Here is a 26,624-nt window from a genome sequence, read left to right as displayed (position 1 = left end):
GGAGCCACAGGAACCTTATGAGACCTCATCTTGGGCAGTGCAGTTACAGCAGGGCAGACGTTCCCAGAAGGACATCCCAGAGCCAAAAGTTAGGAAGGACAAGGTTGCTAGGAACCTGACAAGAAATCAGAAAACATTCCAACTGTGCTGCATTTTTTTGGTTTGTTTTCTTTTTTTGTATTTAATTCTGCTTGCTTTCAGTAGAACTCTATGTAGATTGACTAGCAGAATTGTTCCTGCTTTTGTAAGGCTTTGATTTGTTCTGTTTTATGGAAAAATTAAATGACATCTTGTGTAGTAAATGGGATAAACTTTCTATGCTTTGGAAGTTTATATAAGGAGCAAATGCTCCATTGAGAACTTTGTTACTGCTCTGTCCTGTTTTGACTTTTTGGGTTCCTGGGTATGTTGGTATTCCAACCTCTTTGTTGTGAGCGATCTGATCAGAACAGCCATGCTCCATTTCAAGCACCCTTGCTCAGTCTGTTGTGCTGCCTCCTATCACAGTTACTCTGTTTCTATCTTATTCTTTTAAACGTGCTGTGGGAACGCCTACATTGGAGAATGCAAGAAAATGTCAAAGCAACGCAAAAAATATCATGTTGTTTTTAAGTATGAAGCTCCACATAAATAAATAGTGAGTCCTGCTAATGCTATTGAAGTTTTCCAGAACTACATTGGCAGCTATGGCTATCTCCCTCTTTTCTGATTGGTGCTGTGAGAGTTTCAAATAAGGAATCAGTCATTTACTGCTGCTCTTGCTTTCCCCTCACCCGAATCTCTACAGATCAGGATTCCCAATCTTGCCTAATCATTCTGCTAAACAAACAGTGACCCCAATTCTAATAGCCTTTGAATTAATAATGAGGGTCATCAGTGTGAGTTTTTTTGATGCTCTTAAGATTTGTGGCCAGTTAAATTGTTCTCCTTCAGACATGGCACAGTATAAATTTCTGCCATCCTTGGAAAGTGCTGTTTCTGTTGGTTGTCATTAAAAGCCTATGGTCAAGGTAGTAAGAGCCAGCACTAGACATCTAATTGAAAATTTAAACACTTTCAGTTTCAAGATTTGTTTCTGTTTTACTCTGGGTTTTTTCTTTGTGTTTTTAAAGGGGATATTCAATACAGTTTAAAGCATCCTGTAGTTTTGAGTTGTGAATCGAGATGAGCATGGTAACTATACAAATATAATGGAATTAATTTGTGTTTAAAACTATTTGCATATTAATCCTAATTCAATTTCTTGTAGAAAAAAAAATTAAAGGTGTCCAGCTTTTTCCAGAGTTTGTGTCTGGCCTCCCTTTGATCAATGGTTTCTTTTCTGCCTAATGAAAGCAGAACAAGTGTATTTTTATATTCTTCATTTGCACTGTGCAGTCGATTCAAAAGTGACTTGCCACTTAAGTGTACTGGATTCAAGAAGGGAAAGGGCTGAGTGAAACAGGAGTTAGGAAGCACATGTTTAGTCCAGCATGAGGGCAGGTCATGGAAAAATTTTCAGCAAAGGAAAGGAGACGGTGTATGAGAAGAAGATGAGTGATCTTCTGTGCATGGAAGCTGAGACAGGCTACAGTTCATCATCCCTGTGACAGCCCTCTTCCACAGGAGAACCCTTTCCTTCCTGCTCTTTGCACTTCTATGAACTCTAGCATTTGTGATGTGTGTTGTTTGGGTTTGTTTTGTTTTTCTCTAATTCAGAGGCTTTCAGGGTAGGTATACACTGGAAAGGCCTTAGAAGCAGGAAATACAGAAATCAGACAAAAGGTACTTGATATTCATATTCTGCCTTCCTCTCTGTTGCTTCCTCTCAACACACAGTGCTAAGGCAAAAATGTTTTCATTTTTCTCCTCAGTCAGCTGAAACATATTTTTTCCTGTGATGCTGGCAATGAAATGTATTTTCCAAGTTTAATTGGCAAGTCAAACAATAATACAAATGCTTCTGCAGCATGGTGCTAAAGGTTCTCTATCCTCAGTTCAATAGCAAAAGTTCTAGAGATTATGTGCTTTGGTTTTTGTCATTTGCAGAGAGCATCTATTTTATTTTTTTCTGGCTTTCACAAGCAAGCTGACTGATAGCTGGTTTGTTCTCTATTTCAGGTCGTGGAGACTAATTTGGTTGCTTTTGACTGTCATTGGATCATTATAAATGAGGTAACTGTCAAATGAACATTACTGTGAACCATGAATCCTGTTTTCAGGCTTACTGACAATATTCATGCTGATTCTCACTTTGCCAGCAGGAAGCAGTAGCTATGACAAAGTTCAAGCATGCTGAGGGAGTAGATGTTGCTTAATAAAAGTAAAATGACAGGTTCTTGGACTTTGCTGTTTATTCTTTCCCATTTTAAATGGAAGTCCCTCTATGAATAAATGGAAAATAAAGTGAAAAAAACCACCTTTATTTCTAAATATCTCTAGAGTTCACAATTGAGCTGACTCTTTTCACAGGATTTTTAAGGCCTTTTTTTTAATATGTAATCTTTTGTATTGGAGTCCTTGAATTTTGTTTATATTTTAATGATTTTTTTTCTTAATAATAATAATATTAATAATATCCCATATTTCCCTTTCTTTTATGAATTCTCAAAATGTTCCATTATGGTTGATATCCAAACCTGTTGATGTAGTGGGAGGCTCTTTGGTAGACTTCTAGATTAGGTCATATATAAGTGTTCATTAAGGGAAAAAAAGAAAGTTAAATTGAGATTCTGCTTTTACACTGTGAAATAAGTTTTTCCATGAAAGCTTGTCAGCTAAAATATGACAAGTCAATATGTAAAGTAGTTTTGTATACGAAGTATTGAATACTGCAGTTCAGGTTTGACAGCATTCAGGTTTTTGAAAAGTAATTTAGGTCCAAAATAGCTGCATTCCCTGAGTAGATGACTATGTCCTAACATGTTAATCATGCAACTCCTGTATATTCTCAGGATAAAAGACTGTACGTAAATTCCATGTCATACTATCTGGATTTACTGTACACTTCTGTTTTCCTACTTAATTATTGGATTTTCATTAGTATGCTGTCCTAAACCAGTGGATTTTTAGCCAGTTTTCTTTGAAGAAAAATATGTCTCCGGAAATGTTGTGTAAACAAACCAGGTCCAGCATAACCATTAGTCTGGGCCCTGCCTTGCTCCTGACCTACTGTGTGTATTTTCCAGCACTGAACGGGGCTTTTCTGGGAGAGAACCCAGCTTTAATCCACAGGTGGTCATGTGAACAACATACATGTTTTCTTTTTCATGTCTGATTAAACTGGAATTCACTTCAGAGTTAACACTGAATATTTTAAGAAGAGCATTAACTGAATCTAAAGCCATCCTCTGTAATCAGTAAACCATACAGCAGTTTCATGGACAAAGCTCAGATTTTGGCTTGCTGTTCAAGTTAAAGACACTGCCATTGATTTTTTTGTTTTAAATGTTACATACTTTCCAAAAGATCTAAAGAAGGTGCTTGCTTTTAGCTGTTTCAACTTCTTCACTCTCAAAAAAACCAAGACTGAGGATCCATTCCTAGAGTATATCCTTCTCTTTACTTTTTATTCAGAAATTAGTGTCTCCATGGAAAAAAATAATCTGCATTTTAAGCATTGTTATTTGCACATTGCAGTAGATGAAATGATAGAGCAATCAAAGTGGTTACCACTCAGCTGCCTTTTCTGCTCCAAAACTCCTTCTCTGGGCTACGGTCTCAAGAGCAGGAAAAGCTGAATGGTCTGCACAGAGAAATGTACATAGTCCCTTCTTAGTCTGATGGTCTTGTATACGAAAAGGGCGAAAGCTGTGATTAAGTTCATTCCAACAAACTGCACTAAACCATCATCATTAAAGTCTCTGCATCTCATTCAGTAATTCCTCATTTCTCTTTTAGAGAAGGTGAATGTGTTTAATGCTATCTCAGCTTAATCTGCTTCTGGACCTAAATCCATATTCCCACTCAGGTAGCTTTCTAGCTCATTTGTTTAAAAAAAAACCAAGTAATTTCAATATAATGTGGATGCAGAAATCGTATTAGCAATAAATAAGATCGGTAGATAATTCTACAGCAAGGGTTCTGCTTTGCCCAATTTTTCCTGTCACTATGTTCAAATTACAGCAGAAATCTGCATGTTTCCTGAGTGTTTGATATTGGGTAATTACTTATTGCAACGTTTTGCCAGTTCAGTAATGAGATTGCGATGCCTCTATTTGGCAGTGCAGGGCTTGGAAATGCAGAGATTTGTGGGTCCTTGTCTGTATGGTACATAAAATAGCTATCTTTACATCCCAGTGCATTTGAGCTTGTCACCCATTACCTGTTGATGGCCACAGTACCTCCATGTGACTGGGAGATGATCTCAGAGCTCTGCCCATTTTGTTGCTTCTGTAAATCATAAGTGACAGCTTAGACATCTTTGATTCAGTGCCTATATTGGCTAAATGACACTGCCAAATGTGTGACTATAACACTGCTTCTCTGGCCTCCTAATTTGAAATTCTAAGATGATCTATGACAGTGAAAATGCATTGTTCTGCAAATTCTGCATCTGATTCAAATAATTCCTTGCCTTGAGATACCAAAATAAGTTGGAATTGTCTTTCATTTTCCATCACTGTGCCAAGGGAATACAATCTTCTTACTGACTATAGTAATACAGAAGGAAATACCACCTTCAGTTTGTGAACAGAAATCTGCTTAGGCTTTGTGAGGTAACATCTGCTATTTTAATTGCTCACTCCAAATGCTATAATGCCTGCAAAGAGTTCCTTAATTTTTATTGTCCCATTACTTGCTGCTTTATGCAATACAGCAAATTTTCTTGAAGTCTGTGTATCATAATGTAAGTGTGGGAGGAGGGGGTTTGTTCCCATAAAATGAAAATTCATAATTTGCTAAAACATAATGCATCGTATTAGACCATGGCAAATAATGCAAATCTCTTCTGATGAATGTAGTCAGCCGAGGAAATGCTCTCCAAATAAACATTCCTGTTTCTTCAGGGCCTTAAAGCAGATGTTACAATTCTTTATTTAAAATTTGCAGGAGTCATAGATTTGAATGTAGTCGTATCAAATATGCCTTAACAAAATGTGAGAATGGATTTCTCACACTCTCTCTCCCTCTGTCTATCTGTCTTTGCTTGCTTCATTTCCTCTGCACAATAGTAAATATAGCTTCAAAGTTCCAGGATAGAAAATTATATTTCTTCCATTCACAACTGTACAGTAAACTTAGATTTCATTTAGTGGAAGCAAAAAAGGGCATTTGTATGATTTTCATCACTTTCCCTTGCTCTTTTTAAATGCAAGAAATGTCTTTTTTTTCCATTTTGAATCATGTCTCTCTCAAGAATTTTCCTTTGTTGAAACATTCAGGGTTATCTTACGATTATCTTTCTACACCCAAGGCTGCCACCAGTTCTTTATTGCTATTGTTTACTCAAGGGCAGCCCCAAACACTTTCCACTGCCTAGAGTTGCAATACAGGAAGTGAAAATATTAATGGTACTTTACAAAGGACTGTTTGGATTTCATCTGCTCTAATGTGGTCAGTTATGACCAGATCTGTTACAATTAGAATGGAATGAGTGTACAAAACAGCTGATTTTTGCAAGAAGAGACTGGAAAGGTTGGCTTGGTTAGCCTATGAAAGCAAAGACTGAAAGAGGATGTGTTCTCTGTTTATAAACACTTAGAGTGTGCATAAATGCATCATTGTCAAGAGCCCCAGAGGACAAGGTTGACGCAAGAACAAATGAGTTCAATTTGTGCATGAGTAAACTGAGGCCAAAAGTTGCTAAAAGGTTTCTAATTACTGAAGGTACCAGAGTCTGGAAAAACTCCTTCTTGATGAAAGAATAAAAAAAACCCTCCAGACTCTTTTTAAAGACCAGTTTATGGGAAAAAGTCCAACAGGTTTGCCCATCATAGCACATAAGATTGGGGGACCTACAAGGTTGTATTTAAAGGTTGTATTCTTTCTGATAGAGACTTTTTTCCTAGGAAAGGGCTTGTCCTTGGCCCTTCATCTTGTTCACCATGTTACAAGCCCAAGGCACTCCACCATGAATAAGAGTGTAGAGCATAACCATTGTTTCAAGCTCAAGCAGTTAGATCAGGTCCTATAATCACAGCTCAGTTCCAGGAGCTCACTTAATTCAATATTTTCATGTGGATAATGATGGATAATAGCATTAGAGCTTCACTTGAACCCTTAAATTTTCCACTGGTGGGTCTGTGTGAAATGACACCCTCTTTGGAACAGGTGGGCAACCAAGTTACCATCTCCTGGTATTAATGAGAGCTCGTGCTCAGCTGGAGTGAACCCTGCTTTCTCCAAAATCTTGGATTTTTTTTTCTCTGCAAAAAAGAGAAAAAAAGGGATTCAGATAAAATGTTTCTGTGTGTGCCAACACATCAACCTAAAGAAACACTACACAACAGGACCAGAGAAGCACTGTAAACATATTTTAAGCAAGAAAAGGGAAGAAGACCATTTTTTTGCACAGTTCGTGAAAGGAGACTTGGAACTACAAGAGATGATTTATTTCTGGTCTGGATTCACCTTCTTTCTAGGGGAACAAAACCATAATGTGGTCATGAAAGGCATTGCACCTGATAAATACTTCGTTCCATCACTGATTTATCTCCCTAATGAAAATAGCCTACAAACCTCCCCTTTCCCCTTGTCCTGTTTTATTTATCCTTTTCTGCAAAGCCTAAAAACCTAAGGGAGATACAAAGGAGCAAATGCTGATGCAGTTCAAAATCTTTTTCTTGTCTTGGAGCTTCATCCAGCCATGCCTTTCCCTCAGTTTTTCTTTGGAAAGTGCTGAGAAATTCAGGAAGGGCACAGCACAAATGTGCTCTGGCATGGGCTGTGGCACCCAGAGGCCTTAAGCCACCCTTTCCTCCTCTGCTGAGTTTTGGAAAAGAAACACTCTCCTCTCTGAGTGTCAGGATTTTCTGTGATGAAGTCCTGGCATGCACTGGAAAATAGCACTTGTCCTCTATATTATAAATACTGGAACCATCTTCTTGGCCCAAAGTTAAGATGTTTACATAAGAAAAGGTATTGTTTCCTTTGTTTGGTGCTTAATACAGGAGCATGTAAATAAATTCTATCCCTCCATGTCTTTCACTGCTGGTACAATTACTCTGTCGAAAATAGTAGACCCTCTACCTGGGTTACTTACCTTAAAATAATGGGACAAATATTAGATGTTCAGTATGTACTCCCACTGGAGTTTTGCCTTATATGTCAAAATGATCCTCTTCAGTTCTTGTTTCCTAATTCATCTGTAAAGAGTTCTTAATTTAAAACCACAATTTTTTTTCATTATTTATTTGCCTGCTTAGATGAAATGTACATCTAATTTTATCCTTTTGTGACAGGACAGTCTCCCCTTAATTCCAAGTTCAGCCCAGCAAAATAAAGACTTGGAACTATATATTGAATTTTTGGTGTAAAAAAGGAAAAAAATCAACCAAACAACAAAAGCATACAAAAAAAAGAAAACAACCTCACATAACCTAGCCTAGATTAATTCAGGTGCCAACTCAGTTCAACTTGGCCAACTTTGTAATTTTTTTGACGTTTGATGCTTGTATAACAGATCATCTGCCACCCTTACATCATTACACTGTATCCTCCTTTGAAGTGCAAATGAAAATTGTTTCCTCTCATACAATAGTTGCTTTATATAGTTTTCTTAAGTCAGATCCAAAATTTAAGAATGAGAGATGATATTGGAGAGTCATTATATAAAAGGCTTGTCACGCAGTCAATGCCAAGTATTTAAAAAATGACAAAGAAATACACAGCAAATGACTAATGTTGAATTTGGGGTTGCATGGCATTGCTTTGTTGTCAAACTAAAATCTGGATTTATGGTACAATCAGCATTTAAGATAATAGTTGTCTTTAATCTACAGATGTATATACCTCCATGGCCACCACACAAAAATGGCTTTGGTGTTTGAATTCTGTCATTATTTCCCAGGTGATGTTTAAAGACATGAGGTAGTAACCCAGAGGTTGAAATGAGAACGTTCTATTTAAAATGCACCAAAAAGTGCTGAATACAGAAAACATAAATGCACTTTTATGGCACGGAAGATAAATGCTTGAGGATTTGAAAGTCAAAATCTCTTTTAAAGTAGTATTTTGGCAATATAATGTGGCCATGCAGGTATCTGTTTTTACATTATTAGAGTAAGTCTAATAATCTTGGTGTTACAGTTTGGGCATGCTGTGTAATGAAACCGGGCAAACTTTTTAAAATCCTCTGAGCAAGTATATAATTTAAAATCAAGATAAGTTTATTGAGCTCTCCTTTATGATTATATTGAAATTATTATAAAAAATATATATATATATTTTGATAAAACAGCATTATATATGGGGGGGTTTTTTTACCTCACAGCTAGTGAAATGACACAGGGTAAATGAAAAGACAGCATCTTAAGCTGACATAAGCCATTATCTGTGGTACATTAAGAACTAATCAACCAGAAATGCAAGATATGACACTGAATACAGCTGATGCTATGTGTCATTTCTCTTTTCAGAGAAAAACCCCCTATCTTTCATAAAGAACATTAATAAGAGATGAATTCAGAAACTGTGATAATCTCTGAATGCAAATAAAATACTTCTACTGTAGTCAGGAGAGTAGAAGTTGTAATTTACATCTCACATATATTTCTTTCAAAATTTAAGGATAATAAACAAATACCACTATGTCCAAAGTAGTTCTTTCTAAAAATGAAAGGATAGTATACTGGAGCAGCAAAAAAAGCCAAAATAACTGGGATGGTTGTCGAAACATTAAAAAGCTGCTTTTTCAAAAAGCTTGGCTTCATTTCCACAAGAAGAATTCTGTAATTTGAGAGCAAGTCTATCCTGATGTCTCCTAAATTCTTCAGTATGGTTATAGATCAGGAAGTTAAGGCAGGAAAATATGATGGCATTTCATTATGGATATTAACAATGCAGATGTGCCGTATCCTTTGGAAAAAGACAAAGCTATAAATACACAAATGAGAATAAAAAATATTCAGTAAACTGTGGCTGTATGCAAGGGAATATTAAATGCAGACTGCCAATAGGAGCCTCTTGATCCACATCCCTTTCTGGGGGCATATCTGAAATTTTAAATGACTGGAAAGTTTTGGGCATCAGCCTCTGTAATTAAGATAGATCATGAACAGACAGTTCAGCATGATGACAAAGAGATCCTGGTTAAAAAGACTGTCCAAATTTTAGATTATTCTGACTATTTTGCAGGAAAATACAGACACAGAATTGAAAGATACCAGCTATTTGAATCACCAGGAAAAAAGCCCCATGTGTAACTAAAGTTCAAATTCTTATGTGAGGCTTGGAGTCCGTTGCTGTTTGTTGGGAGCCCATGTTCCTCTTACTCAGCTTCCCTGAGGGATTCATCATTCAACAGTGTAAAATACCATGTTCCCAACCTGCAGGAATTTATGCTGTGTAAAAAACTATTTTTCTGATTTCCCTAACCTGTCTTAAAGTTAGTATTTCAAGCTTAACATTGGTGGTTTTACTTAGCTATTTTTTCTTTAAAGTATTTGTCTGTAGAGCTGAGTGTTCAGCTATAAGCCTTAATAGCTACCCAATGGAATAAAAACTTGGTCTTAAATTAGGTCTTGCTATAAACAAGCACATTTACACCTGGAATGCTCTTACCGATTTTCTCTGCCCATTTGGTAAATAATTGCTAACTTGCACATTGTTTATAGGTTCTTGATATTCTGTTTCTAGGAAATGAACATTTAAGGCCTTGAAACATTGTCTTTACCTTCAGAGCTCCTAAGCAATGCTACACTCAGAAATACATCAGGCTATGGCTTCCTACTGATTTACACATTATCTGTCAAGGATGCTGTGAAACACTTTTAAATAAAAGATCAGAAGAGGTAAAAGGAGAGGCAGAAAAAACCCCAAATGAGACAGCTAGGAAAATACAAATATTTGGTGAGGTTTGAGCACAGTACACTTTGAACTTTGCAGTTAAGCATGGTATTTTAATACCACTAGTTATTTTAATGAGAATGCACATATTGGTTTTGAGGCTGCGGTGGAGTCTGGCAATAGCTGTGTGTCAATCAGAGGCCTCTTGGTCCACTCAGTTTATTTTTTGTTTATAATTTGGTGGTCACGTTTCTGTATTTTGACTCTCATGCATATCCTCTCCTTTGCGTTATCTTTCAGGAAATAAATGACGTGGATGTGCAGGAGCTGGTGAGAAGGTCAATTGGAAGGTTAACAATTATTCGACAGACATTTCCAGTCCCCCAAAACATAAGCCAGCGCTGTTTCCGTGGCAACCACAGAATATCTTCATCACTGTGTGATCCGAAGGACCCTTTCTCCCAAAGCATGGAGGTAGTTCATATACCAGTCTATCCCCACCTGGGAACTGTCTTTCCACACTACTTCCAAGTTTTTCCCCCAGGGGCTTAGTGTAACTTAAAGTTATTTTTCATGTCCTCTTCAACGTGTGGTTTAATGGCTCATGGCGTGACAAGGAAATTCTTGGAGTTGTGGAGGGCGTGAATGTGTCTGATGGAGAACAATAACTTGCCTACTCCACAGCAATAGAGATAAACATCCAAAAAGGCAATCTGGTCTCCAGGTAGTAGGGTAGTTGTTTTGTTGCTCTGTTAAATTTTAATTTTTGTCATCTCACCCAAAAGAATTTCCTCCCTGTAATCAATGTCTCCCAAGCTGCTGTGCTTCTCTGAGCCTCAAATATGTTGTCAATAAGAAACATTCTTCCTGGGAGCACCCGCATCATCTCTTTCAAGTGCCTTGGTGTATACATCTAAACCTATGTCTTAGTTCCAAGGAGGTCTTATATTCAGAGTTGTTAATCACAAATTGCAGTTAAACTATAAAAGGTTCCTACCACATGAATTCAGCAACAGGATCCCTGTCCTCCTGACTTCACATAGTTTTTCCAAGGACAAATCCTCTGTCTTGCTCATTAGGTTTCATTGTGACAGAGCTTAGTCAAACCAGGAGTGTGAAATTGGCTTAATATGTTGGTTTTACTTTTGGTTTGTTTTGGTTTTGTGTGGTGGTGTCTGGAGTCGTTTACCAGCTTGCTCACTCACCAGTCCACATGGAAAGTTTGTATCCTTAGGTTTGGTGGGTCTGAAACTCAGGCTGAAGTGTAGAGAGAGCGTGGAAGAAGGAAGAGTGGCTCTCACGTGGGTTGAAGCTAGGTGTTTATTGCTCCCACAGGGCCACGTCCAGAGAGTGACTCCTGAGGTTCTGGTTTCAGCTTTTGTATGAGGGGTGTGGAAAGGGCAAGGGGGAACCAAAACCAATACCAGGTAAGGAGGGAGTGACCAAGACAGAAAGACAGTATACAGGACGTCTGATACATGATACAGGGTGAGGATACCAAAGGCTTTGCCATTCATTTCAACCCCTCCCACCCAGAATCTTTCAGGTTTCTGGACAGGGACACAGAATGATTGGCACACTCACCACCAGGGAAAAACCAAAATGTTTAGTAGGGCGGGGGGTAATTTAGACTGCACCGTTGTTAAATGCGCCGCAACAGTTTTGGGGTTTTTTTTCTGTGAAGATTTCTGCAGTTGTAGAAAGATGGCTGTATATTATGATTTTTAGCAGTGGAGGGAGGAGCTTATCTGACCCAGCAGCTAAAAGCAGCCACCTCATGATTCTGAAAGAGAAGAGTGAGAGAAAACAGTGGGAGGAAAATAGCGAGGTCTTGAAAAGTGTCTGTTTAAAATGAGAATATGTAAGGGACAAAGTTTGAACAGTCTTGTTCTCTTTCAGATTAGTTGTAAGAGCCTTGGTGTCACTAATTTTAGTTCACAAAGCAGCTAGCCAGCAGTTATTGATGACATGAAATACTGTCTGTAGCAGAGTGCACAGTGATCCTGTTAGACTTCTCAAAGCAAACAGGGCTGTGTGATGCCCATTGATGCATAGGATATATCTACAGACTGTTTAAGAAGTGCAAAAATCCTTTAGGCTGTGCCATTCTGTCGTGACAGCATGGTGCTAGAGGGAACTTTGGTAGTCTAGGGACAGTGTGCTCAAGATGAGTGTGATCACATGCAGGAGCCAGAGAGTGCAAAAAGCAGTTGTCATGAACAAAGTTACTGACTACAGCAAGGCAGAAGACAAGAGTCACGTGTCAATGGGATGCTTTGCATTTTGATTTGTCCTTCTCTTCAACTTCACTTTCACTTCAGCAGTTTGGCTAAATCCAGGAAAGATAAGTTCTAGAATTCAAAGTTTATACTCGACAAATTGACAAATTCCATTTAATTTGTTAGATTGGATCTTATTCTTTAATCTGTGCATCATGATCTACTTATAGCTTGGAGAGCTACAGTGTTCCTACTGGAAACTTTCATAGTATTTTGGTTCAGAGGAATGATGGAAGCTGGACATGTTTGATTGTTCCATGCAACTAACTTGCTTTTATCATGCTTTCCCTGAGATGGCTGTACTTCATTATTTTAGCAGGGTGAGACAACATTATAAACTGAAAGGAAGGAAAGCTCTGACACAATTTCCCCTGTGCCTTCATATGATGCACAGTTCTTTGAGTAGCTGTGGGGTTTGTTTGCTGCTTCTTTGTTCTACCCAACAATATTATAAATTAGTTTCTAATCCAGTGGGGATTTGGAACAGTTTATAAATTGAAATTACTAATGCTTTTTTTTTTTTTTTAATGACATTGAAGTGTGACTAATCAGAAACATTTTCTGGAAATTTTAAGGGTGAATTTCTTGATTTATTTTTTTCTGAATTACTCCCCCTAAAGTCTGTGTGAATAATTAATTTTTTTCAGCATCTTTATTAAAACACTGAAAAATATTCTGGTGAAGATGTCTCACTGTGTCTTTGGAACTGGCCTAATTGAAACAAGTCTATAAATTTCTATCATTTTGAAGGCAGAAAGTTAAAAACTGGATTCACAGAAGAATTTAGTAGTGTAGCCCTTTTGTCTAAAAACTGTGTGTGGTATTATAGGTACACATAAACACTGATATTCAAAATTAATCATTCATCCTTAATCGGATGCTAAATACCTTTCTTCCACACTCTGGATAAAATAATCACATCTGAATTTGAAATTGCATTAACAGGAGGTTATGCAGTTTAAACTTCTTGGTAATGCAAGTGTCCAGCCCTTAGCCTAACAGACTTACAATAAATAAGCTATTAATAATGGACACCATGCAATGCATTGAATGCCCCAGCAAATTCATGCGGGAAATTAATAAAGATGTAAAGTGACTTCAAATTACAACCCCCTTCTGTTCAAGAGGACAGATATTAACAAAGCATACTTCTGGTAGTGACAGGGAAGGGTGATTTTGAGAAACAGGAATTAATTGTAGGGTCTTTATAATTGCATTATCAGTGATTGATTGCACTAAATGTTAAGCTCAACTATTAGTGAAGGACTAACAATGCTTAATAACTGCTGAACTCTGGCCTCCTGAACCCTGTTAATACTTGATGAAGGCCCAGCTATATTACTCTTAGATTAGTGGGTGCATCCTTCCTCACGAACTGTAACAATTGTCTTCTATTCCCATGGTAGGAGGTTACAGAAGTTACCTTGAAAGCAATGTCATTTTGTTGGGAAATGATGACTCGGCATCCACAGCCAATGTACCAATTTAGTCTCATTAGTGACCTTATTCCCTCTGCTCTCCAGAGCTGGTGCGGGTTGTTTTTGTTTTGTTTTGTTTTGTTTTCCCTTTGGCAAAGACTTGTAGAAAAAAAAGCTTGCCTTACAGCACGGTGATAATTCCTCCCCTCTCTGCTCCAACAAATGTTCCTCTAGTGCTGACTTCATTGGGGAAACACAGTTTTAGCTGAAATTCTTTGAATTCTTTGTAGGTTTACAATATGCAGACAAATTATCCCAGTTGCTCTCAAAACGCTTGATTAACCCGAGCCCAGATCCTCAATCCATGCTTTTAATCCTGTCTTGCACAGTGATGCCTGGCCTGTGCATCTGAAGAAACTAGATTTTGTTCCTGGGTGAATACCAAAATAGAAATCTTCACAGCCACTGGATGAGCTCAAGAAAAAAAATAAAGAAGTACCTTTTCTAGAAGAAAGACACAGGGAAGGATCATTTAAAGAAAAAGGGCACTGAGGATCAGAGCTTCTATGCTACTAACAGAGCAGTTTGTGGATGACACAAGCAAAGCCAACATAAAGATAGGATTTACAAAAGGAAGTAAAAACATAAATAAGACGTTATATGGAAAGGACTAATTAGGCAGGAAGAGAACTGTTTGGAGGTTTTTAAACTTTTTCCCCCTTTTTTTAAGGTGATGTGTAAATTTGCCAATCGCTATCTCAGATCTTCAGCATTATTCTGCTTCCTTGCCATATAGCCCCTCCCTATAGCTGCAGGGCTTTCCCAGTCTTTGGATATATTTAAAAAACAGAATAGGGACACTATATTCCCGTGCTTTCCTTTTGTAAGCTTCTTTCTTCTTTTTAAAACTTCAGGCACACCACCTATATCTGTATAAAAAGCCCTTACAGAGAGCAGCCAGCATATTCCACAAATCCGAGAAAATGTCTTTTGACTTGTCTGTGACTGATGGAGAAAAAATCCCAGCAACCTTGCCTCAAATTGCAACTGGATAATTTGTTGTCAGGCACTAGCAAGGCTCTACAGAGCCCTTTATCATGCAGCTGAGGAAACTGTGTTTCCCTCAATAACTTCAGATGACCAATAGGTTATCTAAAAATAATATTCCCAAAAGTCCTTTTCATTTCTGAACATAATTTTTCTTCATGAGAACTTCTGTTCAGGACAGCTGAGGTTTCTTTTTATGATACTGTCAGTTACTTAAATGTTCTTGCCATTTGAGGACAGAAAAGACTGATGTAAAACTATATTGTAAATTACTTGTTTCAGAAGTGTTCATTAGTTCTGAGCTTCTGTTCTTTTCCATTTAATTGTATCTTTCATATCTGACTTTGCACTTTGCGCATTTAAAGGCACATACATAGAACTAGAACATGGTTAAGTGGAAGTGGCACACAAGTGATTTCTCTTGTCGAATTCCACCATTCTGCCTTTCATCCCAAACTAGAACTTCCTCACACTGTATGCAGCTGTGCTTCCAGTGAAACATACTCGCATTTACTCTGTAAGGGTTTTGTCCTGCAAAGAATTAGCAGCCAATGTCAAACACTCTGACAGTAAACGCTATAAATCACAGAATCAACATGCAGTTGCACACTGACAAAAATTTCGTTGAGTCTTATTTCATGCCAAAAAGTGCCAATGAGAATTGACTGCACGAATCAGGAGCAAAAAAACCACAATGAAATCTATTCCAAATTTCAGAGTTTCTGCTTTTCAAAAGAACAAAACAGCCTTGAAGATAACTTGATGGTGCCAAATATCTGGCGACTGAAAAGTTGAGTTTCACAAGTAACTGGTTAAAAAGAAAAGGAAGTCTGTTTATGGTCATAAGTAGAGTTGTAAATCTGGCAAGTGGAGCTGTGCCAGTGATTGGGCTGCCTGTACTTCTCATGTGTGTGTAGTTGGTTGCTGCAAATCACTTTTAGTGTTACAACCCCCAGCTGAAGATTTTGCCAAAGCCCAAAGGTGTCACATTTTGCATCTCACAGGTTCTTCTTAGTACCAAATAAAGTGTTTAATTACCAGAGGATTATGGGTGAGGCAAAACAAATGATAAATTCTGGCTGCTGGCATGAGACTACAAATACTAATGCTAATGCTTCCCTTTTGGTCTCTTTACAGATTTCAAACCTGTATATATATGACACTGTCCTTCTGCTGGCAAATGCCTTTCATAAGAAGCTGGAGGACAGGAAGTGGCACAGCATGGCCAGCCTCACCTGCATCAGGAAGAACTCTAAACCCTGGCAAGGAGGACGATCAATGTTGGAAACCATCAAGAAGGTACTTTTTCCCTGAATTTCCTCATCTTTGATTTCTAAGATACTCACATTAGGCAGCAGTTCCTCCTGAGGTGCATATTACTATTATCAGTGTAGTTTTTATATATTCACAGTTCCAGAATGGAAGTAGTCTTGGTTTGGTTTGGGTTTTCATTGGTTGGTTGGGTTTTTTCCATGTTATAATAATCATATTGAAAAAAATACAATAACTTTGTTTACCAAGACTACCAAACCAGTTGGGTGTTCAAGGAAGGAAAAGTGTCAAAGGTGAACAAGTGTCACGGTTGAAAAAGTTTCACAGGTTAGGAAGTAAAGAAAATAAATTTACCATTTTGTTTGTAGAAGAAAGGAGGAAAAGTTGCAGAATTACACTTTAGTAATGTTCTGCAGAATTCGTCATTGCACTGCGTTTGACGTTAATAGTGTGAAATCATAGAAATGGGAGTAAGGAAACCCCTAAATTATCTAGGCTATGTTCTGCCACCATAAAACCATCCCTGTAAGAGTCTCAGTAGAGCTTTATCCAATGTCGCTGCTTCCCTCTGATTTTTATTTCCTACCTTAGTGATGCTCATGCCCAAGATGCTGTTCCTGTTCTTCAGTTTTTAAAGATAATTTCTTAGTTATTTCCTTTCTTCACAATGTGTACAGCCTCCACATACTTACAGACAAATATCGCAACCTTCCAGGTCAGTATTTACTCAATATGAACAGGTTGAGAGTTTGCCCTTCCCTGTAAGTTATTTACCTCATTTTCTTTATGTTGTTGGTGTCTTTCATAAAACTGTCTCCTCATTTGTCTGCATACACTTCCTGGTAATTTATACTTATATTTAAAGGGTGTTGTAAATGCAGAAAAAAAATGGATGGTAAAAAAAAAAAAAAATAATGGTGTTTTATTTTTGGTTTTCACTACAGAACATAAAAAGAATAAAAAATATAATGTTGTCTTGAGAAGTTGCCATTCTGCATTAGGTATTTAGCTTTACCAGAAATTATGATGATGCAGGCAAAATGTAAGACTCCTTTGAGCACTGCTTATACTTTACCCAGTCCCAGGTTAATCTGCATTACCTTCAAAATGAGAGTGCAAGGATTTCTTTGGTATCTGTTTCCACTTTCCATTCTAAGAGTTTGAAGTAGTGAGACTGCAAGAATAATCCAGAACACATTACTTACTTCAGGGGCAGGATAGGTCTTTAAGGGACTCCAGACCACATTGCTCTTAACCTATCCGAGTAATTTCAAATTCACATTTGGCAGTCCCATGTATTTTGACCTGTGTTCCAGACAAGGCTGGTTCTCTTTTCCCCTTGGATTTTGTAAATACTGTCGCACACACTTTTCCATTTAAGTGGCCAGGAGAATTATGAAAGCATTCAAGAAGGCAGGAGCAAGTGTAAATTCCAGAGTTGTTGTTAGCTTGCTAAAAAATGAATCAAATTCCAACAAACTTCCTGATCTGTGCAGCTAACCATGCTTGCATCCTGTCACTTTTGGGTGTCTCTGCTATTTCAATTAGATGGCTTTGATAAGAAACTACTTTATTGGTGTCAATTGAATAATCCAAATACTCCTTACACTGCATTGTGCTGATAGAGATGAATTTCTAAAAGTAATGTGCTAAAATTGAAAGTCAAAATTTAATCCAAATGAAATACAGAAATTTTACTCTGTATGGATGTCAGCAGCATTTCAATTTGTAGGCAAAGCTAAGTTTGCAGCTGAAAGCTGGAATTGCGCAAGAACAGAAATTCTGCTTTAGTTTTGTGGCCTACTTTCCCTTTTCTTTCTCTAAAGCATTTGTGCAGAAGAACCTTGGGATCACAAATTACAAATTTGGCATTGATGAGTGCCTGATGAGGTATCAGAAAAACAGTAAAATCCAAAAGTAATGAGGGAAAAAAGCCCCCCCACTTAATCTCTCTTCCTGAGAATGTTTCTCTTTCCTGTCTTGCCTTATCCTTTAAATGTCTTTTCTCTCTCATTGTCCTGGAGGATCTGCTAAAATCAACTGAAATACAATTTTTTTTTCTCCAAAGTATACAAGTTTCCCTTAATTTTGAAAGAAAACAGGAGGAAGTTACCACATGCTATTTAAATAGTTTCTGAATTAAAAGTTCTGCATTTTCATTTTGAAATCACCACTCTTTCCAGTGGTGGTGTATAATGGAATATACATTCCGTACATAAGATGTTGATCTAATTCACAGTGAAAATACATTCTGAGATTTCTTAAATACTCCTGGAAAAAGAACTTCCATCCTCTGCAACACGTTAATTCTCCCTTCATGATGACCTTATTGCCGAGCTGAAATCATCACCCGGTCTCAGGTTGTCCCTTCTCTCAGTGTAGCTTCACTAGGAGTCAAATTATACTCAAGTATGTTTTTGAAGGGAAAAAGATTTTTCTGAAAAGATCCGGAGAGAGGAACATCTGGCTGTGTTTTAGCGGCAGAGGGAAATCTTTCTTTGATTTCTGGACGGGGAAATGAGAAAATATATGGTAAATCTTTATTGAGCTGCTCACTGAAGAAGGTAAGAGAAAGGGATGCTGATGTTTTACCTACAGCACAAATTGTTAGATTTGTTAACCTGGTGGTAAATAAACTCGTTTCTTTATAGATAATGAGCTAGTTAAGGAGAGCCAGCAATGAGAGGAAATTAGAGTTTCCAACATTTCTTAAAATGGTAAAAAAGCTGACTAAATCATTCCTTATTGTCATTTGTTACTTTTCACTGTTGAGCATTTGACTCATGCATCGCTATTTCTACAAACAGCTACAAAAGCAGTTTTTTTCTTTGTGAATTCAGCTGATTGGACAAAGTCTAAAGAAAACATTTTAAGCCCACCACAATTATTTAAATCTAATATCTCTTTCTGCCCATTCTAGAACTGAATAAACAGTTAAATCCATCAGGAAATACAATCCTTCTAATGAATTTGGCCAGCTCCAGCAATTAGTTTAAATTCACTTTTGTAATAGGAACTATCCCTAAACACATACTCACTTGTTTATTTCTCCGTAAAGCTATTTCACAGTTGGAGGAATAAGTATCACTAGGAAATAATTCTCCTTTGGGAAAAATTAATCTTCCTGAGTAGCCTGGGAATAAATGTAAGTAGGATTATAGGGAGGATCAACTCAGCAAGATGGCATCAAGTTTCTGCATAATACCTTCTCTAACATGTCTCAGGGCTCTTCCTAGTCACATTTTTTTAGCTCACTAACAGTAAATTTTTAGTGCTAGCAGCAACACAGAGCCTGTCCCTTTCTGGAAAATGAGCTGCACCTCGAGCTGTTTCACGTGCTGAATCATAGGTGGAACTGTCAACTAGTTCTGGTCTCAGAAATGTCAGTGACACTCAGTGGTGACATGCCAAAAAGATGCCAAACTGTTTCTCAGGTAGTAGATTGGAAAGTCTGTGCTAGTTGAAAACTCAGCAATGTTCTCAAGATCAGACTTTTTCAAGAATAAAATGTGAAACGTATATTTACTGTTTATAGCATTTTTACCTGCCTGTGGCCACAGTTTTTTTTATCCTTAATTGCAAAATAGCTGGTACCTGAAGAAAAAAGAAGTGGAAGTTTGAATGGAAGCTGAGAGCAAGTGCAATATTTTATAGCTGATGATTGGCAGGCTGACATTCCCAAGTGAGGTCCTGACTGCTAGGTTAAATAGTGCTTTCTTCAGGGACTTACAGTATAGTAGTGCCTAAGCATATATAAACTGTAGTTTATCTTGCCAGTCTAGATGGGACTCAAGTAGGCTTTAATTATTTTGCCAAGCTTTATAACAGCTCTGCAAAGCCCAGAGCAGTGATCAGAATCATAAGTAAAACATTTTTGGCCTAGCAACTGTCATTTCACTCTTCAGTTTTATATGTGTCAGAAAATTGCATGGTTGCAGCTAAACCTTAGAAGAATTTGAAAAGGTAGATAACAAATATGTCTTCATTTTCCCCAAATAGGGTTGTTTCTGTAAGCTATATGGAATGAAAAATTTCTTTTACACTTGCCTGTTATCATGATTAAAACTGAAATCACTTGGAGAAAATCTCATCAGGAAAGTTACTGCATCAGTAGCTGTCATACAGATGGTCATTTCTTCTGTGATCTCCTTCCACTGTGCATTAGAGACAGATAAAACATGCTGTGAATCAAGTGTTTCAGACAGATCCATACTGTGAAAGGCTACTCACAAAAATTGAAGCAGCATCCTGAAAATCTGCCTAGGCAATATCTTGCTCTACTCTATTAGAGCCCTAAGCAACTACCAGAGTTGTGTAAGCCTTGTGAAAAGGCTGTGTGGGACAATGAGGAGTAGTGGAGAGAAAAAACAGGATTGCGTGGCCTGCAGGTCCAAAAAGATCAGTCCCAGACAGGGAGGAGAAACCAAGACTCCAAGAAATTTCCTATAAATTTTGTGCTGTTGGTATTATATGGGTGGTTCTTTGATGTTTTGTCTTTCTGCCTCTGCCCTTCCCAAGCTGGCAGCACTCCCATTCTAATCAGAGCTCCTATTACACTATTTTCTTATGTACACAGTCCAGGAGAGGAAGCTCTGTAAGACACTCCTTAATGAGAAATTTTCAAAGAATGATTGCCAATATAGATAAATGAGAAATAACATCGTTGTGGATAAGATTGGATTCCAGACAAATAGAGCCATTGGACTTAGAGTTTGTATCTTGCCCTAATAATTGCAGCCATTTAAAAATCAAGTTAAACAAACTTATACAAAGTTTCTGGATAGAGATCAAATTCCAAAACATTTTAGGTAATTCTGTTAACCTGTACTGTATGTAAGGGGACATATATTTCTAAAGAATCCTTTATTTTCTTAAGAAATTCATTGATTGATTACTTCAAGGATATTTGAGGTTAAATGATTCTTTGAATTATTTTTATCATGTTTGCTCAAATAAGGACAAAGTTATAAAAATAATTGCAAAAGTTTGTTAACATTTTTAATTGCTATCTCTAGTCTCAAAAAATCATTTACATTTTAGACATGATTCTATCTCATGCTTCTAAAGTTTTGGGACCGCTCTTAATCTTGAAAATAAAATCACTTTAATTTTCTGGATTGAAAATCCTATATTCTTCATTTCTATTTTCTGCTGTACAAAGCATCTGTGTGAAGAGATCGTAATTTTTTTTATTATTATGTTTTCCTTTTTTATTAATTTTGTTCCAGAGTTTTCCCTTCCTTTTTCTAGGTCCTGCTTAAAGTTCATTTGAAATTATGGTGCTGCTCAGGTCACCTGTGACATTGAAATTAATTTTCAGGCTTTACCTATCTCAGACCCACAGGTTTAATACCCAATGTGAGGGAAAGTTTTAGGAAGCAGTATAGGAAATATATATATGTATAATATAGCCAACCAAATCCATATCTGGTAAGGTGTCCAGATGGAGGCTTTGATCAATCAGCTGGTTATCCCAACTTTTGCAGGCCTGCACCACTTCACAGGCATTTCTCCATCATGTGTTCTGTGAAACTGTGCCTTAGGTATTCAAAAAGCCAGATAAGGACCTGTGAGAGAAAAGGTATGTGGAGAAGGTTTCTGCTTCTGGTCCACAAGTTGGATGATGTCAAATTTAAGTAAGAGGAAAAGGTTTACATTTGTGAAACTCAGTTATTTACCAAAGGATATATTCAAGTGATTTTGTGGGTAAACACAAGTTCACTCTGTCTTTACTCTTTAGCAGCCAGAGGTGTGCCTAACCCCAGCCTAAAAGCCACGAAGGTCTGGTAGTCAAGGCAGGATGGTAGTCAGAGTGTCTTGCTAACCACAACATTTGTTGAAAATGTCGTGTTTGCAGTTGCCAGAGTCTTCCTGCAAAAGTCTGTTTAGATGTACCCTTAATCAGGCTACTGGCTTTTTCCCTTTCTTTTTTTTATTTATGTATAAACACAAAATATTTTATTGGTTTTAACTGTAAATGGCACTCATAGATAGTTGTATTATTATAATATTTGTATTATTATTTTAATATATAATTATTTATGTATTATTCTGTGATAGTACTGCTTTCCAGTAGTCTAGTAAATTCTAAAGGTATCATCTCAATGATCAGTTTCATTACTTTTTTTATAATCACAGTAATGTTTTATAGAAGTAGGAGAACATGCTGTTATTTCACAGCAATCTACAGTGGAGATGCAAATTTTGTATTCCTTCCTGGATTTTGTCCAAACTAAATATGTAAGAATAGAGCTTTTAATATCATGATTCAGCAAGGCTCCTGTGCTTAGCTAGGTAGTATATATTGCAAGTTTTTCCAGTTTAAATAAAAAAGCTCCTAAGTGAAACAGCAATCACAACTGCAAAGTTCTTGCCTTATGTTTTGGGGGAAAACTATGCATTTCATAGGGTTTTATACCAGAGGCAGATTTTTTTTTTTTTTACATACTTAAAATATTTTTTACTTTTTTTTTTTTTTTTTTTTTTTTTTTTTTTTTTTTGAGGGAGAGGGCTAAACATCAAATTTTTATTCAGTCTGTAAACTGAAGAAATTTTTGAAGGGTAAAAGTTTTCATTATCAGCATTTCACATGGCTCTGTTGATTTTATAGTTCAGGTCATCACAATTCTTATACAAAGATGAAATGTGTGTCATGTTGAATTAACTCTGGAATATATTTTGAGTATGGCTGTAGCATGTATAGGCCTTTCAACTCTAATCCTTTGTGGGGATTATTCACTCTAGTGTTTCATCTCTAGTATTTTAACCCCTTCCAGCAAAACTGTAGAAGCGTTAAAGGAAGCTTGAAGAGATGCTGCACTGTTACCCATGTCACGTATTCTTAGTAAAAGATAATTGGAAGGAAAAAGAAATATCACTGTATTCAGCAAGACCTTGAATGAATCCCTTCTTCATTTGTGCAACTCACATACATTGAGCTCAAAAAGCATGTAATTTTGTCTAAACCTCAGCCTGCCCTCATGTGGAAATCTTTCATGTGGGAGTAACGTTTGAGGGGAAGAAGAAAAGGTCAACAAACATAACTAATTTTTGTGCAATTTCTTTTATGTATTTGTGTTTAGCCTTGCTTCCACTAAACTTGCTTGTAAAACTGCTTTTCTTTTTCTAATTTGTTGGAGTTAAAGTGTCTATTCATATATGCTGATGGGTCAAAGAACAAAAATTGGAGTGCAAGTATACTAAGACTATTGCTTGTACTGCATCTGCTGAGCATTGCTGAGTTTAATTCTTCTGTAAAGAACTTCAGTAAGATGCAGGAATAATTTAAGCTTCAGAATTTTTTGGGCAACATGGTTTTTGAAAAACTGTCCTAGTTCTGGTAGTTACCTATGTATTCAGCATAGGTAGTGCATGAAGGCCTTTGAGAAACAAAAGGTTGTTACAGTTACCGGCTTAGAAGTTTTCAGTCCATTTTCTTTTTTTTTTTTTTTTCCAATAGGGTGGAGTGAATGGCTTGACTGGAGAACTGGAATTTGCAGAAAATGGGGGGAATCCCAATGTTCATTTTGAAATTTTGGGGACAAACTATGGAGAAGATCTTGGCAGAGGCATCCGCAAGGTAAGGCCACATATATTCAAAGAAGAGATTACTTTTACTGATTTTTTCAAAATCTTGCTTGTATTGTAGGTTAATAGAAAAGCATTTGATGGCAGATAACGTGGTGTTCTGTATTGTTAAAGGAGAAAAAGATGCAAGAAAAGCTTTGAACTCATCTGTTATTTCAAATAGGTCTTGGAGCGGGTTGTGTTGATGAAGATATCATTTGTAATGCAGAATGTGTTAAGCTGCTGATGGACTGTCCCAGAAGATCAGTGAAAGCTGTTGTTTTGTAACCCTTACAACCCCTGTCCAAAGTAGCAAATTTTACATTGAATTATCTTTAGAACACCCAGATTGGTCCCGGGTCATTGGTCAAAGTGGGATGATCCACCTGCTAGATGGTTAAAACTCATAGATATGGAAAAAGCAATTCTCTTTAGAACAGATAAAATTTCTATAGCCTCTTCATGAAATACACTCATGGCGTTTTAATAGGAGTTAACTTTTACACAATGAGTTAAGGCTGTGTATTCAGCTGCCAGACACAGTACAAAGGCTTGGACTGGGATTGTTACAGAGAATGGCATATATGTCTAGCAGAATTATTCTTTCTTGGTATTTGAGTTTTGCCAGTCTAAAACTAAATTTAAGTTCCTGCACAAATGGTGGAAACCTGCCTCTATTTGCAAGGAATATCCTTAACTTTGAACAACTGCTCTTCTGGTGTGGCAAAAGTCATATGGCACTTCACAGGTAAACAAAATATTAATGGGCTTTTCCAGGAGCAACTCTCCTTCAAAGACAGACTTCCTGAAAGAGATGAAGATCTCTTCATTTGGCATATCCCATCATACTGGGTTTTGTATAGGAGGAACATGAAGTGATCGAAAAGAAATGAGAGTTTTCTTAATATATGCAAACTGGTTCCATGTGTCAGTGTCACTTCATGATGAAGTGCAGCATTTGTCTGCAGGCCTTCTGGAGCAATAGATAAGTACTCTGAAAGAAGGAAGAGATAAATAAGAAGTTGGAAGTGTCTAAAACCTGAACTTTCTCCTCCACTATCCATGAGAATTGTTATTCTGTTTGTGCTGTTTCCTCTCTTGTCAATATCCCGATGTACACATGGGCCTATAGTTACGTCACTTTGAGCAGAGGTCCTGACAGATGCTTCGGAAACTAGACAGAACTGGATCTGTTTGCTATTTGGAGGTACCTTACAGAGTCTTTGGAGACCAGAATGTTGGATAAGTCCTTATTCCCTTACATTTAAGTTCTGTCTGTTTCAACATATTTTGATTTATTTTCTCTGTTATGCCCTGAGAAGCTATTTTTTCTTTAGAGCTGCCTTCCTAAGACAAATCCGCATCTCTTCATTTAATTTATTTGGTTGACTTTGACTGGGTTTTTTTTACATCAGGCCTTTTTTTTACTTCAGACAGGTGAATGCCTGAGTGAAGCACTAAATTGTGTTCTTTCATTCCCAAAAACACAGAAAAGAAAGAGAGACTCACAATAAGATCTTGTAAATGTAGAAGTACAAAAAGGCTTCCTGGCAATTCTAACTCTTTTTTGATGGTCTAATTTAGAATTGTATTGTTAATTTAAGCTGTGGTAGAGTTTGATTTTAAACAGATATTAATGACTGTGGTCACACCTAACTTGTATAAAACAGTGGAATATACAAACAGGCTTTTTGAACCTTCCTTGTTTATTCTTTATGGCAGTTCAACAACAGAGACATTCACTGTCTTCAGAGGGAAATGGATTTGAAGTTGGTCAAAGAGAATAGAGTTTTGCTCAGAGTATAATTAGATGATGAAACTCAGCATCATACAGTCCTGTTGAGGAGAAAACCAAAGTTTAAAATTAAGATACTAAAAGTATATGAGGTTTTTTCTATTTGCAAAGATGAGCATTTAAAATTAAGTATAGACATTATAAGAAAATTTTCCTGTTGAAAGAGATAGACAGTAAATGCCTCTCAGTAGAGTTGTGTGATGCACTGCGGGTGGTGGAAAAGAAGAAAGGGTCCAGAGCAGAAGAGATTAAAACTTTTAATGTTTTTTCTTAAAGAGCACTCAATAATCCAGAGAATCCTTTAGAAAGAGGTGTACAGAAAGAAATTTTCTTTAGAAAGAAAGTTCTATATATATCATGAGAATGTGATAATTGTTCGCAGAAGTTTCTTTAAAAAATCTAATTAATTATTTCAAATTTTTGCAATAAATTGAATAAGAAAAATTTAAAATTATGATGATATTTTCTAGTCAACGTCACAGAGTTAAGAAAACAAGGTAGGTTTCTTGAAACAATTGTTTCAGAGACAGAAGAAAAATTTTAGGGGGTTTTAATATTTGACAAAAATTCACATTGTTTATTTTGGATTTGGATTTACTTTACAGAGTATGAGCAACTAGTGTTGGAAGCACATCATAATAATTGCAGGAGTCAGATACATTTTTGTTAACTGCACTAATTAAAGTACACTTCAGATTTTCATGTATTTAGTGATCTGACTATAGAACTACCTAAGCATTTTTATTTCTCAGCTCTAGTAGAAGCAGCTGCAATTAGCAGACTGACTGAAATTTCTAAGCTAATGCATCTTTCCTAATCAACTTATTTTCAAGTACTTTTATAGGAGATAATGAAGGGTAAAATCATTGCAAAAGGCCCAATGAAGTCATTGGGACCAGAGGTTCCCATCAAGTGAATTGTGTAAAGAATTGCTATTTTGTTTTCCTGAAGAACAGTCAATTGATTTTAATGAAGCAAGTAAGATTTTAAAACTCACTTGAATTTCTCAAGAGTCCAAATTCTGCTTGTAATCTGTTCTGCTTGGGTTCTGGAGTCATTTATACTTCTGCAAAGATCACTTGTATTCATAGATGATTATTCCCGGGACTCTAAAAAGCAAATAGTTTAGGACACACCAAGAATTCATGTTTATGTTTGTTTTATCTGGACAATTTAGGCCATGTGTCTAGGAGAAACTGTCTACACATCCCCTCCTTCAGCTTTCATGGGCTACTGTCATACCTGGAAAGCAGTGGGAGAATCCATGTGAAAGGTCATTGTGTTTGGCTCTGTAATTTAGTGACAAGTTAGCAAGTCCCG

General features: G+C 36.9%; 1 protein-coding gene across 3 annotated transcripts in view; it reads left to right on the top strand.

The window, feature by feature from the left end:
• Nucleotides 1–26,624, top strand: part of GRID2 (glutamate ionotropic receptor delta type subunit 2) — a 675,112-nt gene that overhangs the window by 455,673 nt on the left and 192,815 nt on the right. For all 3 annotated transcript variants that reach the window (XR_010721503.1, XM_066186372.1, XM_066186371.1), the window contains exons 5-8: nucleotides 2,101–2,154; nucleotides 10,228–10,401; nucleotides 15,809–15,970; nucleotides 23,403–23,522. Coding sequence is in view for 2 of the 3 variants with exons in the window: in XM_066186372.1 (XP_066042469.1) it covers nucleotides 2,101–2,154; nucleotides 10,228–10,401; nucleotides 15,809–15,970; nucleotides 23,403–23,522 (510 nt within the window). In the remaining variant the exon portion in view is untranslated. The remainder of the gene's footprint in view (nucleotides 1–2,100; nucleotides 2,155–10,227; nucleotides 10,402–15,808; nucleotides 15,971–23,402; nucleotides 23,523–26,624) is intronic.

This window comes from Chamaea fasciata, unplaced genomic scaffold (genome assembly GCF_029207755.1).
Source record: "Chamaea fasciata isolate MVZ Bird 193981 ecotype frontalis unplaced genomic scaffold, bChaFas1.0.hap1 SCAF_6, whole genome shotgun sequence".
Taxonomy (NCBI): Eukaryota; Metazoa; Chordata; class Aves; order Passeriformes; family Sylviidae; genus Chamaea; species Chamaea fasciata.
Note: the sequence above shows the minus strand (reverse complement) of the source record. Positions and strands in the feature narration are given on the sequence as shown.